This window comes from Hemibagrus wyckioides, linkage group LG15 (genome assembly GCF_019097595.1).
Source record: "Hemibagrus wyckioides isolate EC202008001 linkage group LG15, SWU_Hwy_1.0, whole genome shotgun sequence".
NCBI lineage: Eukaryota > Metazoa > Chordata > Actinopteri > Siluriformes > Bagridae > Hemibagrus > Hemibagrus wyckioides.
In genome coordinates, this window is record NC_080724.1 from 13,774,582 (window position 1) to 13,791,051 (window position 16,470).

Sequence of the window (16,470 nt, forward strand, 5' to 3'; positions counted from 1 at the left end):
CAGAAATGATTAAATGATTGTGAGAATGAAATAGTTAACATGTATAATATTATATTTATTAAATATAAACTATGTGAGTGATGCATGTGTTGTCATGGCACGTGCCTCAACCATTTTTCAGCTGGGGTCCTCACTTTCCCAAAGACCTCTCTCTTTCAGACACTCCTCCACCTGCTGTACAGAGATGGACTCATTGTTTCCTGAGTAAGACACACTTCACTGAGCATGTGGTCAGTCCTCTGGTCTTTAGTCCCATCTGAGCTCCTCATTGGCTGCAGACTGTGAGAACCTCCAGCAAACCCAGGACTCACACATTCATATGGAGATTAGAGAGTATAAATAGAGGAGAGAGTGAGAGAGAGCTCAGAACAGCTCAGATCTTCTCCTCACAGAGAGCTAACCGAAGAAACACAGCCATGGCTCCTACAATCACTGCATCAATCATCAACTCCAACCACCTTCTTCCACTTACTAATAAGGTAAATATACTAAACCATGATATTGTGTCCAGTGTCATTTATGATTTGATTTCATTAATATTGAAATATTTATTTAACTGAACAGAGTTTTAACAAATCTTTCTGTCGTGTCTGTAGATGAGAAAGCCGTTAGTGGAGAAGATGCGTAGAGAACGCATCAACAGCAGCATCGAGAAGCTCAAGTCTCTGCTGGGTGGAGAATTCCTAAAGCAACAGCCCGATTCCAGACAGGAGAAAGCCGACATCCTGGAGATGACAGTTTATTTCCTGAGACAGCAGCAGCAGCAGTCACACAAGAAGTCCAGCTGCTCCACTGCAGCTGATGAAGGCTACAGCAGGTGTGTGCAGGAGGCCATCAACTTCCTGTCTCAGTGTCAAGTACACACTCAGTCCCAGAGAAGACTGCTGAGCCACTTCCTCACCATGCAGCCTTCCATGGAGAAGAGCAGAAATGTTCCTCAGCTCAGCTCTCCAGCCTACAAGATCAGCAGCAAAGAGGAGACTCCAGGCTGCAGTGACCTCTGGAGACCCTGGTAGAGCCGCATGGACACTTTACCATTAGGAAACTAACTTACTAATGCCACATTGGCATTAACTATGTTTTCCTAAATGTGTTAGAATATTTTTGTCCAATTTTACATGGACAGAATATGACAAGTTGCTTTCTTATTGGAAAAGCATTTGTTGATTTTTTTTTTTCATGTGCAACATTTTTTACTATGCAAGAAGAACTGCTGCATAGTTCATGGGTGTTCTTTTATTTTTATTTTTATTGTTTTTACATTGAATGTATAAGAAAAAGCTCATATTGAGTAACAAATTACTGCATTTGCAGTATGTTTAGAAACTAACTTTTAAATGTCACATTGGCATTTACTGTGGTGTCCGTAGTGTTCAGTTTTGCATGTGCAAAAGTTGCTTTCATTGCAAGAAAGCCTATGTAGATGTTTTCAGAAACTATTCCATTTTCTTCTAATGCAAGAAGAGTGATTACGTTCATCAGGTTCTTTAGTGCTTTACTAAAACCCATATTGGGTGTAAAATCTCTGCAGCAGTACCTTGCAGATTGTTTGACTTTCAAGCAAATTAAACATTTGGAAGAAAAATAAAAGTTCAAGATTTTATGAATTTGCCAAAAAATAATGAAAATAAATTCTAAGAGTATACTCAGTATGGTCTCTGAATGATTTCCACCTGCCTGGTGATAAAAATAGGAATTAAATCGTTTTAATATTTGGAAGAAATAATAAAGATTTTTGTTTAGAACAAGAAGTGTTTCCATTAAACAGATGTTTACAAGTAAAGAATCTGTAACTATTTATAGAAGAAGAACCATTTTTCACTGGTGCATACTCTGATATCTTTCACATTTAAATGACTTTTGGTTTCTTTTATTCTTCATAAGTTTACACTGACACAAAATTATAAATATTTTAATTTTTAGAAAAATTATTTTCATTATTTTTTTTTAATTAAAACAAGATTTAGAAGTGGTAAATTATCAACAAGGCTGCATTGCAGGTTATAAAGAGCAGTAAGTATACATTTTAATTCAAATCCTTAAACAAACCATTTAACAACTTAATTATTCAATATTTTTCAAAAACAAAATTGTAGTCAATTAACAGAAGGGTCTGGGGGGGAGAACATGCTTTATTCACTTATGAATCTCATGTAAGGGGCTGGCATGTAAAATCCATGCCTACCTTACATATCTTATTACTGCCTAATTATTTAATCTCACTAGCATAAATCGTAGTGCCACGATTGCAAGCAAATGTGAAATAGACTGAAACTACTTTGACACAAATAACACAAAACACTGTCCTGAGATGATCTCCAGATGTGGAGGAGTACAGTTTCATTTCATTTGTTGTGTTAATACAATCTGAGCTGAGTCATTAATCATTAAACAAAAATTGGACTAAGTGTGAATGTTTGGGGTGCTTAAATGATATACAGTGATGTTTAATGCAAAAGGTAGAAACAGAAGTGAAACATTTTGGGCCACTACAATCGATCAGCCTGATTTACACAGTCGAAATTTTCACACGTTTTATACTGAATCCCCTTTCCAGACACAAACCTCCCCAATTTATCCAGGCCTTGGACTGACACTGAAAGTGCACTGTCCAGTGGCAGTGATGGCACCAACATCCCCTCCAAGGAACCAAATAGGAATTAAATGAATCATTCAAAGAGAGCATATTGATTGTCAATGATATGACAGTTTATTTTCTGGATATTTTCTGTTGTAAGAATGACTTTGTGTACTCACAAATAAAGTAACACATCATCCAAGACCTTCACTGAAGGCAAACTCATGTCATTTCCAGTCTGGAAATAATTACATTTGCGGGTATCTCACTGAAGATAGTGTAATATAAGAGCTAATGTAGCTAGATTAATCATATTCTCAAGAATGAAAAAGGGTGTTTTTTAAAATCATAAATGATTAAATAATTATACAGTCAAAATGTTCCAGTTGTTTCACACTGTAGTGGAAAGAATTATTGGAAAAAAGTATCACAGATATTGTGCATTTAACTGTTCATATTAGATCTGAATAACAGATGAAACTTTTGACCAAAAACATTTTGCACAATTCAAGTGGAGAATTCTTATACAATAAGAGTTCATATAAAAAGCATTAGGAAGTGGTTTCTTAGACAGAAACAAAAAATATTTTAAGATATGATCTTGCATAGTTAGAATGTGCAATTTTTTCAAGTTTCACAAAACATAGTGATGGAAACATCTACACAGGCTTTCCAATAAAGAAAGCAACTTAGCATATTTTGTCCACAGAAATTAGACAAAATATTCTAACACATTTAGGAAAACATAGTTAATGCCAATGTGGCATTAGTAAGTTAGTTTCCTAATGGTAAAGTGTCCATGCGGCTCTACCAGGGTCTCCAGAGGCCACTGCAGCTTGGAGTCTCCTCTTTGCTGCTGATCTGGCAGGCTGGAGAGCTGAGCTGAGGAACATTTCTGCTCTTCTCCATGAAAGGCTGCATGGTGAGGAAGTGGCTCAGCAGTCTTCTCTGGGACTGAGTGTGTACTTGACACTGAGACAGGAAGTTGATGGCCTCCTGCACACACCTGCTGTAGCCTTCATCAGCTGCAGTGGAGCAGCTGGACTTCTTGTGTGACTGCTGCTGCTGCTGTCTCAGGAAATAAACTGTCATCTCCAGGATGTCGGCTTTCTCCTGTCTGGAATCGGGCTGTTGCTTTAGGAATTCTCCACCCAGCAGAGACTTGAGCTTCTTGATGCTGCTGTTGATGCGTTCTCTACGCATCTTCTCCACTAACGGCTTTCTCATCTACAGACATGACAGAAAGATTTGTTAAAACTCTGTTCAATTAAATAAATATTTCAATATTAATGAAATCAAATCATAAATGACACTGGACACAATATCATGGTTTAGTATATTTACCTTATTAGTAAGTGGAAGAAGGTGGTTGGAGTTGATGATTGATGCAGTGATTGTAGGAGCCATGGCTGTGTTTCTTCGGTTAGCTCTCTGTGAGGAGAAGATCTGAGCTGTTCTGAGCTCTCTCTCACTCTCTCCTCTATTTATACTCTCTAATCTCCATATGAATGTGTGAGTCCTGGGATTGCTGGAGGTTCTCACAGTCTGCAGCCAATGAGGAGCTCAGATGGGACTAAGGAACAGCAAGCTGCCACATGCTCAATAATTGCTTAGAAAACAATGAAGCTTTCTTAAGAGAGCAGGTGAACGGTCTTAAAGAAGAGGGCAGTGAAACACTCAGTGGTTTTGATTGTGGGAAACCAGTAATCTTGTAGAATTTTTGCACTGCTGCTTGATTTTGGTGGTCAATTCTCAATTCTTACATTAAAACTAATGACTTCAAATACACTTTATGTATCTATCTATCTATCTATCTATCTATCTATCTATCTATCTATCTATCTATCTATCTATCTATCTATCTATCTATCTATCTATCTATCTATCTATCTATCTATCTATTACATAATAATTTAGGTTAGATTTTCATGAACAAGATTTTCATGTTTCAGGACAAATTCTTCATAAGAAATGAACCCTTTTGTTTTTCAGACCTGCTATCTTCATTGTGCAAGAGTGTTCATCTAGCAAGAGGAAAGCTTTTGGGTGAGCGTGTGCCGTATGTCTGTGAACACTTTCCCTCTTTCAGCACCACCAGACTTTCTGAAAGCCGTCAGCCTCCTAAAGACAGACACAGCTGGCTGGCCTGCTGTCTATCCCCCTCCTTCACATGCTCCTCTTTCAGCAGCGGGAACGTGGGAGCGGCGCTGCAACACGGCTTCCCACACTTCTAGATTCATGACCATGAAACTGAAGACAAAGCTGAAGTGGTAAGCCCCCCTATTCCAGACCGCCAGGGCAGCCATCTGGAGTAGTTTATTCAGTTATCACCCACAGACTACACAATCTACACTCAGTGTGTGGGACTCAGCTATCTTTAAACATCAGCCTGTGCTAATAACTGGTTTGCAGTGCGCAGTTATATATTCCATAATAGCTTGAAAGTGGTAAAAAAATGAATCTTTTAAAAATTTGTAATGCCACTAAAAGCTCTTGCTTTTAGATGAATCACCTGTAATCATTAGAACTCTTTCATTATGCTTTATATTTCTTTAGACAGATGTTTGACTTGCTCAGATCCTTTCCCACAGCACACCACTGACAACATGAATCATCTCTGTGTTCCACAACACTCAGAGCTGCTTTGCCAACAATGACTTTAACGCTTGATTGACACCAAGGGATAAAAAAATATCCCCTCCCACCTGTTTATTAATTCTCAGCTATTGTGCACCAATTATTCCTGCAATTCATCCTTTTTCATCCATTTTCTCCTTTAAGCTCGCTGATTGGCTCGAAAGTGTGAGAACTTGCATCTCATTAAATGCCCTTGGCTTTTGTATAAATCCTGGCTCAAGAGCAGCCAAAAGTCATTCCTCTCTACATCACTAACTTACTCCAACTCACACCAGCCAGCCATCCATCATGAAAGATCTGCAAAAAAGGTATGATGCACCATATATTAATTAAAAATGAAATGAGACGTATAAAATCTATAGACCTGTTATGAGCATGTAGTTTCTCCTGAAAAGTATTTTGAGTTAGAACTCACAGCGACGTGCTTTGATTTGTCAGATGCAAGCACACAGCCTTGGAGAGGAAATGCACCGATAGTGTGGAGCGCCTCAAGACCATGTTGGAGGCCCAGCTGCACAGCGGTATCTCTCACACAGACCTCTGGGATAAGACAGTCTCATTCTTTACCCCAAAGAAGACGCTGATCTTCCATGATGGTTATTCCAAGTATTCTAGAGAGACCCTGCGACTCTTCCCTGCTCCAGATGAAGATGTGATCCCTCTCTGTTTTCAGCAGTAATGCAAATCAATTGAAAAACAAAACAAACAACAACAATTACAACAAAAACTCATTCACAGACTGGATGCTTCATCTGTGAAAATGAATCTTTTTTTTTTGCTCTGAAATGGCAAAAAATTCTAAGCTGGCTGCATGTAAAGTCTTTTGTAAAGACATTTAAGGCTCTGTAGGGCTTTTATTTTGTCCAGAGATGGACTATAGCCACTGTTATCTATCAGCAGAGAGCTTTAGTATCCTATGCAAATAAAATGGTTAACAGAAACATGGAACCCATGCAAATGTTGAGCAGAAAATTTGAATGAAAGCCATATTCCTTTGACAAAGGAGCCATTAGTATGCAGTTAATGCAAAACCTATGTTATAAATGTGTGTCTCTGTATTTTATATCACTTAGGTTAAACATATTTGCATGAATGTATCTGATTACTTTATATGAGTCTTTTTTAATAAAACCACAAAATCTGTTAATAATCATGTATTCTTTCATTTCTTTGCATCTAAAATGTTAATATATCATATTTAGAGTTTTGATTATAAGTTGAACTAAAAACAAGCGTCAACAAAAATCAGAGAGACAGATAACAGTACTGTACGTATAGGCAAATCAATTTTCCTCAATTAGGCTTAAGAATTTTCAAAAACAAGCAGAACTTGTATTTGCTTCTAACACGGAAGCTAAAATTATAAGCCCAAAAAAATAGATGTAGTTAAATTGAAGCTATACTATACTGCCATCTAGAGGGCAAACATTTAATTAGACAAAAAGGTATAAATCGTAGTTTCACTCAAACTAACCTAGCTGGACTAGACCGCTTATATAATTTTTATATATAAAGTGTACCAACCAATACACATTAAATGTTTTTGCAATAGTTGTGATCTCAATTCATTCTATTCAATGTATGCAAGATGTAAATAAATGTATTTGTGGTGATAAACAAATGTATTTATATACATATGTATATTGCTGAAACCTGTTCTTAAGTGGGCACGTAACACACAAGCATGTTAATTCCATGAATAACAGTGGATATGCTTGGCTTCTCGAGCTTTATCTTTCTTTGCCAGGGAAAGATTTTTAATAGGTAAATATTACTACATTTCACTGTTAAAACTGACTTCACACTCATATGAACACATAATCTGACAAAAGTCAGAAAACACCTTTCATATCTCAAATCTTGCTTCCATCCATCCATTCATTTTCTGTGACACTCTTAGACAGGGGAACCTGGAGCCTATCCTAGGGGACTTGGGGCACAAGGCAGGGGACACAGACACATTCACATACTACAGACATGTAACATATGTGCTTTTTGAACTAGGAAAGAAACTCGGAATACCTGAAGGAAACACCCAAAGCACAAAGGAGAACATGCAAATTCCATGCACACGGAGTGGATGTCAAATGTGAAGTGAATGACAAATGTGCTAAACACTATGAAACCATAACTTCCTCAAATCTGACTGATTATTAATTCTTCATAGCTGTGATTAAGTTGCCATTCTTTTACAAACATGCAGAGTATGCTACTGAGCATAGTCCCTCTGTAGAGCACGGTCAGGATGGGGGGAGGGAGATGGGCTTTCCTCAGCCGCTGCAGGAAGTAGAGACACTACTGGGCTTTCTTGGTGATGGAACTGGTGTTGAATGACCAGGTGAAGTTCTCCGCCAGATGGACACCAAGGAATTTGGTGCTCTTGACGATCTCCACGGAGGATCCGTCGATGTACCATAGAGAATGGCCACTATGTGCTCTTCTAAAGTCAACAACCATCTCTTTAGTTTTGTCGACGTTCAGAGACAGGTTGTTGGCTTTACACCAAGCTGTTAGCCGTTACACCTCCTCTCTGCAAGCTGACTCGTCTTTCTTACTGATGAGACCCACCACGGTCAAACTCGCGTGCAAACTTAATACTTAATTGTAAGACATTGTAATTACTCGTTAATATCATAGAGCAACTGCAAACATGCTACATATTATATATTATCTTCATATATGTTAGTAATTATTCAATACAACACCTATGGGATGAACTGGAAGACTAAATGTGAATCAGACCTTTCTGCATAGCATAAGTGCCCAAACTCACTAATACTCTTGTGGCTAAATGAGCACAGATCCCGGCAGCCATTCTCCAAAAATCAAGTGGAACATCCAGGTTATTATAAGAATAAAGAGAGGAGAATGGGATGTTCAACAAGCACACATAGGTGCTTGATTGGTCAAGTGTCCACAAACCTTTGGTGATATACTATAGATTTTGACTATTACTATGAAGCTGTGGATTTCTGTTGGTGGATACTAAAACTCTTTGGACATGTGGTTAAGCAATTACATTACATCTCTAAAGTGAGTGGCATGCATTTCAAATCCTTAGATAACTTCTTGAGCACCACCTCAGAGAGGCTTCCTACAGATCCTTGACTGAAAGTACCTGATCATGGGTCTAATAGGAAAAACAAAATAACTAAATGTCCTGAGGCAACACATAAAAGGATTGAACCTTTAAGAAAAGCTTATAGCATGTTCTCACTGCAGTGAAAATCTGAGCATGCTGCTACAGAGCCTTTTTCCCCCTAATGTATGTGAATATTTTATCCTGACATGGGGAACAGTTCTGATTTTGGTTGAACATTTGAAATTACAACACATCAGCTTAAGACATATTATAATGTTAGTCTCATTTTGTGCCTAAAGCAAACAAATCATCAGTACCCACAAGTGTGTGTGTGTGTTTGTGTGTGTGTTTGTGGAAATTCCACTGCTTGTCTCTTTCACCCTTTTCCATTTAGAGGCATGAAAACCGGCATTTCGCCAATCTAATGTTCATGTTTTTGGATTTTCACACTTTGAAGGCATGTTATTGATGAATGCATCTCCTTTGCATTAGAGGAAATTGAACACAATCTAGAAAATGGATACTTTAAAAAGTCACTTATGTAGCCTACTTGATGTGTTGCGTTTGTTCCTAACATTTTTTCCCTTCAGCAGTGGTGTTGTGCAAGCAAATGTTGTTTATGAGATGTCTTTCTTGCACTTGCTAATCAAAAAAACCCTATAAAAACTATCTAATTAAAACGTTCTGTTTAAATACTGCATCTGAGGTGCTAAGCTGTGCTGAGTTACTAATATGAAACCATGTTTCTAACTCTGATATAATTTGTATTTATTTACATCTACACTCTCTGTTCCCATAGTGACTTTAAGGCTCAGCAATTTGCAGCCACAAAATGATTTGATTTGCATTGATGCCACCCTGTATTTGGCACTTTGCTATTAAAAGCCTCAAATTGCATAATCAAAAAGGCAGACATGCCAAATGGACAATACACACTGTTACCAAATAAGCTCATTTGCATGTGATGCTCTACAAGCTAACCTTTATTAAATCAGGAACAGAGATTTCATTAATCAGATCTTTAATACATAAGTATTTTAGGAAGCTGAGACCCTTCAGCTAAACAAAAAAACGCTTTTTTTTCTGTGAGAGTATTACACAACATCTTTAAATGCTTTGGCACTATGTAATAACTCTAAATAGACATTTATTTCCTTGTCCCATTCATGCCTAATGGTGTTTTGCCTCAGATCTCCTCTTAACTGTGATTTCAATGGCACGAAGGAAAGAGCTAGCTCGACCAAGAGATTTGCAAGTGGACATTTAGCTGTAAAATAAAGCTAGAGGCAGATGAATGGTAGGTCCTGACCTGTCATCATTCAGATAATTCAGTAGTTTTATCCCTGTGTGAGATTGGTTGCAAACAGGAGGAGAGCAAATCATTAATACATTTTCTGGGCCATTTGAGCAGAAGAGTTAAAATTTATCATTCTAGAGACAGAAAGTCTGATGTCTGGAGGTTTGAAGGTCTGATGGTCTAATCTACAGTTGCTATTTTACTATGTTTATTCCTTTAAGTTTCATAGTTACCCCTGTCCACCAAAAAAATAAGTAAATGAGTGAACTCTTTCAGCAGAGCAAAGGTTAAATTTCAGAAAACATCATTGATACTGCAGTGGACCAGTGGACAATCTTCCCACTGTTGCAGAGCAGGTTAATTCATAGCATATGACTTTCGGTAATTTTAACTTGAGAGAGTTACCTGGATAATGGTGAAATAAAACACCCAAAGGACACAATTTCTTTGTTGTCAAGCTCTATGGCTCCATTAGAGAACATCACACTTACCATTACCCAATTTGATGACATTTCCATCTCGTGGGAGATTGCGATTAGATCTGTTTTTTCAACTGTTTTCAATTTCCCCTACGAAGAGGGCTGTATATGTGTGAACTTTCGATTTGCTCCCAGAAAGCTGAAACACTGAAACATTGTAATGATGCCCGTGAAACTATCTGAGTTTGGAATTAATTTGAGATTGTCATATGTTTTTACTGGTCTGCTTGTGTGCCATGTCTTATAACAGAAAGGAAATAAGACAAAATGTTATGTCCATCCTCAGCATCGCATTGTTTAGCCAAGCCAAGTGAGACCTTTCAGCAAGCACATGAAAAAAAAGGAACTGATGGTCGGATTTTAGCTTTTGTCACAAGCTAGAGTGCCAGCTGATAATTGTATTTCAGTATAAAATATTTACAGTAAATGTTTGTAGAGCTGTCTATTTTTTCTATAGTAAGAGAGAATCCAGTCTCTATACACAAAAAGGAAACATGGCAGGCACATCGGACACTACACTTTTGCCAGACTCATTAATAAATACAGAAAGACTGGAAGTATTGCCGACCAACCGAGTAGTGGACGTCCATGAACATGTACTGAAGACTGACTGCTGGCTAACATAGTCTCATATGTATGAAGACTTTTGGGACACTCTGTAACTATTGTGTTACCCTTACTGTAAACTGTACAGTAATAAAATCTCTCAAAAATTGATTTTAATTGCACGGACTTTCAAGTCAAACAAACTAGTATAAGTTTTCTTTAGCATAGTGTACATACTCCTTTAATGAACATAAAAAATACAAACAAATAATGTTAGTCAACTTTTATCTGTAGAAATCACATCACTTAAATTCCAAAGCAATCGATGTTTCATTACATCTAGTGAACCAGCAGCTCTTATAAAGACTGATGCCATTATCAATTCTGCAAAGAACTGGGATATTTCAGCTCTAAACAAGAGTTAATTGTGTATTCTAACATTTGTATGTGATTCAAGAAAAATAAAACTCACATCTGTGTGTTTGTAAAACTTATGGACTAATTTCTGAATGTACTTGAATTAATGTTTTGCTTGGGTTTTTCATTTTAAATAATTATTAACTGTTTTTAACAATTATATATTATATATATATATATACACACACACAGATCAAGCATAACATTATGAGCAGTGACAGGTAAAGTAAATAACACTGATTATCTCCTCATCATGGCACCTGTTAGTTGGTGGGATATATTAGGCAGCAAGTGAAGTTGATGTGTTAGAAGCAGGAAAAATGGGCAAGTGTAAGGATTTGAGCGATTTTGACAAGGGCCAAATTGTGATGGCTATACGACTGGTTCAGAGCATCTCCAAAACTGCAGCTCTTGTGGGGTGTTCCCGGTCTGCAGTGGTCAGTATCTATCAAAAGTGGTCCAAGGAAGGAACAGTGGTGAACCGGCAACAGGGTCATGGGCGGCCAAGGCTCATTGATGCACAAGGGGGGCGAAGGCTGGCCCGTGTGATCCGATCCAACAGACGAGCTACTGTTGCTCAAATTACTGAAGAAGTTAATGCTGGTTCTGATAGAAAAGGTGTCAGGATACACAGTGCATGATGGGTCAGGGCTGTTTTGGCAGCAAAAGGGGACCAACACAATATTAAGCAGTTGGTCATAATGTTATGCCTAATCTATCTATCTATCTATCTATCTATCTATCTATCTATCTATCTATCTATCTATTAAATCTTGATTGAGAGAGATACCCCTTTGTACCAGCGGTTTTCAGTCAAATCCCGCCTTCCGAACTTATTGAGTGCGAAGAGTCTCGCGAGACTTCGCGCGAGACCTCCCTGTTTTCAACATGGCAGGCAGTAAGTTGGTGCTGGAAGGGAGGATAAGTATTACAAGCTTTCTATTAGGTCTTGGCGTGATACTAATACCGCTGTTTGTAAAGTTCGGCTCCCATGTGGACTGGATATTCGATTACCTCACGGGTGTGAACGGGAAAATAGCCATTGCGCTTTATATTACAGTTCTCAACGGCTTCCTGCTAATCATTTACAAGGGACCCCTGTACAAGGTAAGAGTGAGAGCTAACCAGGCTCAGTGTTATATTTACATTCACTGTAATCTGATCAATATCATCGACACTAACATAGAGCTGGTTTGTTTACTTTGGAATGGTCGTGTTTTCTAGAAAATAAAATCACGTGGCTAATGTTTCGTGAGAGGATCATCAGATTACCCTGAACTGTCCCTGCTGCCAGTGTGTTTAAGTGCCATTAATCCACTTTAATTGGATTAGATAGCTGGCGAGTTATGAAGATGACTAGATGTGTTGTTTACCATGTACTTTGTGAGTACACAGATTTTATTCACCTTTAAGTACATATAGATGTTTTTTTTCTTTGTTTTCCCCTTCAGGTCGCTGTGCGAGCTTGCTTTCTAGGATTTGTCTTCGGATGTGGCTTGATCATAAGTTTTGCAGACACGACATGGACACACTTTGGCTGGTACATGACCTCTACAAGTGTTTGGCTCTCACTAATTAATTGAGGATTGTATAACACTTTTTATGAATCAAGCATGGTGAGCGAAACGATTGTCCCTAAGCCATGTTTAAACTGTTTCTGCAGGTACATGTGTTCCCTGACATTCTTCCACTACTCTGAATACCTGGTCACAGCCATCATCAACCCTCGCAGTCTGTCTCTAGACTCCTTCCTGCTCAACCATAGTGTTGAATACACCGTAGCAGCAATCTCTTCCTGGATGGAGTTTATTGTGGAAAAGCTGCTTGTTCCAGGTCGGTTCAGTTGATCTGTCAGATGGGGGACAAAATTAAAGGAAAGACCAACTTACAGTGTCTTTAGTAAAATTACATTCACACATACTGCAAGTCACCAGTCGCTGTACTGTGAAGTCTCCAGTAGGCATTCCTACTACTGGTTGCCGTAGTAACAACATTTATCGGCGAGTGGCGCGACTTGCCTCATAATTCACAACAAATCAGAGTTTTCTTGCTACTCTTCTGTCTTCACTCCCATTGGTATTCGCTTATAAAGTTAAACCTTTCTCAGCTTTGTCGCATCACTGGACAAACCCACATCGTGTCACTGGCGGTTGCTGTCACTCATTGCCGGAAGTTGCAAAATCTCATGAACGTCTCTGGTCGCTTTGTCACTGCGAGGTGCTGTATGTGTGTGTTAAAAAAATTAGGCCACTACAAGGAAACTGAACCTGAAAAACGTGCCGCTATATAACAATTCATATGTTACATTAAGCATTTAATTTTATTAACCTCAGTGGCTGTTGAGTTGTACAGGCTTACAGTCGACTCTGTTTCTACTCTACAGTCTGCCAGTTAAAATTGAAGCTTTAACTTTCAGGATCTCATTGGCAAAAATGCAGTTTTGCAACGTAGTCGAACTGAAAATATGTCCGTCGCCTTTGAGTCAAGTTCTATCAAAAAATGTTTCCTCCCCAACCTGCACGTCGTCTGTTGGGTCACAAGCTGTAAAGCTCTGTTTGCTCTAAGGTAAAGTGTGCTAATGAGGAAACCTGTTTTATTCAGTAGTCTAGTTGCATTTTGCTTAAATTAAGTACTGTTATGTATTTCTAATTAAAATACTAAAAGAAATTCTGTCATGAAAATTCACAAATAATCTGCGTTAATTATCTTATAGCGCTTTAATTTATCTACACATTTGCAGAGCTGAGGAGGATTTGCCTAGCTGTCTTAATGAGCAAAGGGCTGGTGTGGCTTCAGCATTTTTTCCCAACCAAAAAGAAAAAAATAGTCATTTAAAGATTGAGTTCAAGTGGAATTAGGTGTAGCTGCTACTTAGCTGGATTGACAGCTTGCAGCAACATTGTTGATATAATTAAAAGCCTCTGCTCTAGAGTAACCTCTGTTTTTAGTAAGCTTATGAAGGACAACACGAGAAAAGTCTGGATGATGTAAAGTTTGAGATATTCCCAGCTCTGTAACCAAATGTGTCTTTTCTGTATATTTTTTTATTATTGTGATTAATCCTCTGTAACGTGTTCCTGGGCAGAGCTGAAGCAGCTGAACTGGATCTGTTTTGTGGGATTAATAATGGTGTTATGTGGAGAAGGTCTGCGCAAGTCTGCAATGCTGACGGCGGGATCCAACTTCAACCACATAGTGCAGAACGAGAAAGCTCACAGCCACGTGCTGGTCACCAACGGCGTCTATTCATTCTTCAGACACCCCTCATATGTGGGCTGGTTCTACTGGAGCATCGGTACTCAGGTACAAGGTGGCCTGTTAGGCCCAAATTCACATTGTTCTAGGAGTTAGTAGTTCTAAAACATTTATACTAGGTTATTGTAAGGGATAATTCATAATGTGTGACCCAAATTGCATGCTTTTGCACTATTCCATGCCATTTAGTAGTGTGAGCAGTGTGTTCAGTCAAAATTCCAACAAGAACCAGTACACTTCAGGTATTTCGATGATGCACATATTCAAGAAGAGTGCATAGTTTGTAATGTGTCATTTGGGACAGCTGTAAATTTGTTTTCTAGCCCATTGGCAAGTGGTAGCTCCAGTGTGATCAACTAGGCTAAAAGATTAGAACTAATGTATTATATCAGTATGGCAAGTTAGTTAGCTAGTTAAGTGCAATAATACAGGTTAAGGAACAATTTAATGATTATTATCCTTTCCTAACAAAGGTTATGCAAAAAATCAGTCTGTTGCTTCCGAATGTTTGGCCTATGTGCTGCAGTGTTCTGTTCTGCCAATGCACGTTAGATATAATAAGGCTGCCTAGAGTGTTTATTCTATCTCCTTATGCTTAACCAAGAGGTGACGCAGCACATTATTTTGCTTGGATTTCTGTGTATCTTTGTGTTCCTAATTCAGAAAAGTCATCATGCACTCTGGTTAAACCACATATAAAAATGTTCTACAGTCAGCCACATCACATCTCAGCCAGTGTGTTTATTCATAGCTGCATGTTCAAATAGCACATGAGTTAGTAAAGGATAACGTTTGTTTCCTTTATTTTTCTGTTTGTTGAACCCCGAGCACCTACAAATTGAAGACTAGTAGCACAGATACATAAATCTTTTTGTCTCAGGCTACTGATTTCTCCACTCTTGTATCAGTGTGGATTCACCATCTTCTTTAATAGGAACACCTGTACAGCTCATTTATTTATAAAATCCTCCAGATCCTGGTGAAGAGCTTCAGTTATTGTTGACATAAAACATCAGGATGGGGATCTCTGTGACTTTACCCGTGGTTGTTGGTGACAGTTTGATTTGAGGATTTCAGGAACTTCAGATCTGGGATTTTTATACACCATAGTCAATAGAGTATACACAGAATTTACTGAACATTAACTGACCTTATTGTTGACCTGGATCTGCAGGATTTTATGCATTGTGCTTGTTTCACACAATTAGATTACTGTTTAAATAAGAAGGCATACGGGTGTTCCTATTAAAGTGGACGGTGTGTGGTGGCTTTTTAAATAAATATATATTTTACTTCAGTGCATTCATACTTTTTTTTAAATTTTTTTATTTTAAATAGATAATGCTTGGCAACCCGTTATGCCTCCTGGCCTACACACTGGCTAGCTGGCGGTTCTTCAAGGAACGTGTAGAGGAAGAGGAGATTTCTCTCATCCATTTCTTTGGAGAGGACTACATCGAGTATAAAAAGAGAGTCCCGACTGGTTTGCCCTTCATCTCAGGCATCAGGGTAAACTCCTAAAAGACTGGGACAAAGAGAGAAATACGGAAACGTCTAGCGCACTCCTGGACACTTCCTGGACTGGCACTGTGAGTGAACTGGTCACCCGGTGACCACCTGGCTCACGTTAATGCCAAGGGAAATGAGGGGACAAGGTGCAGAGAGACTGGCCTGTTGATCTGCTCTGAGACACAATGGTTCACCCTGAGCAGGGTGGAGCTTCTACCTCGACGCAACTCAGACCATAAACACACACAAACACAAGGCTATAAAGTCTCTCAGCACTCCCCTGCATTATCACTAGTCACACTGTCTCTCTCATATCATATAATACTTTTACATCTTCATACAGATCTGTTCTGCATCTCTATTCATCATCCGTCCAATTTCTGTCATTTTGTGTTAGTTCATTATTTGTTTTGGGTCTGTTTTGTTTTTTTAAACCTGTCATAGAACAAGATTTAGAATTGAAAGCTGATGAAACTGCAGCAAGGTTGTACGGTGGGTTTACTGGGAAAAGTCTACTGCAAATCAATATTACATTCAACCTGCCTTATACCAAATAGAACAGACATGTACCAGATTTTATTTATTTCACAGGAAAGCTTGAGCACTCTCCTAGTAAATAAATTAGTATTTTACATATGGCATTTCTCCTTTTAATTAGATAAAAACTGTA

At 38.4% G+C, this 16,470-nt stretch overlaps 3 protein-coding genes across 3 annotated transcripts; 2 read left to right on the forward strand and 1 right to left on the reverse strand.

Moving 5' to 3' along the window:
- Positions 1-94: 94 nt before the first annotated feature.
- LOC131365875 (transcription factor HES-5-like) lies at positions 95-2,408 on the forward strand. The gene is made up of 3 exons (XM_058409782.1): positions 95-176; positions 262-479; positions 597-2,408. Exons 1-3 carry the CDS (start codon positions 95-97, stop codon positions 1,014-1,016), a joined length of 720 nt encoding a protein of 239 aa, XP_058265765.1. The 3' UTR covers positions 1,017-2,408.
- Positions 2,409-2,510: 102 nt separating this feature from the next.
- On the reverse strand, positions 2,511-4,884 carry LOC131365876 (transcription factor HES-5-like). Its single transcript, XM_058409783.1, has 3 exons — positions 4,749-4,884; positions 3,923-4,140; positions 2,511-3,805 (listed from the first exon to the last, which is right to left on the reverse strand). Exons 1-3 carry the CDS (start codon positions 4,882-4,884, stop codon positions 3,386-3,388), a joined length of 774 nt encoding a protein of 257 aa, XP_058265766.1. The 3' UTR covers positions 2,511-3,385.
- A 7,023-nt stretch (positions 4,885-11,907) lies between these two features.
- On the forward strand, positions 11,908-16,434 carry icmt (isoprenylcysteine carboxyl methyltransferase). The gene is made up of 5 exons (XM_058410640.1): positions 11,908-12,143; positions 12,488-12,576; positions 12,700-12,869; positions 14,122-14,339; positions 15,630-16,434. Exons 1-5 carry the CDS (start codon positions 11,925-11,927, stop codon positions 15,810-15,812), a joined length of 879 nt encoding a protein of 292 aa, XP_058266623.1. The 5' UTR covers positions 11,908-11,924; the 3' UTR covers positions 15,813-16,434.
- Positions 16,435-16,470: the final 36 nt, after the last annotated feature.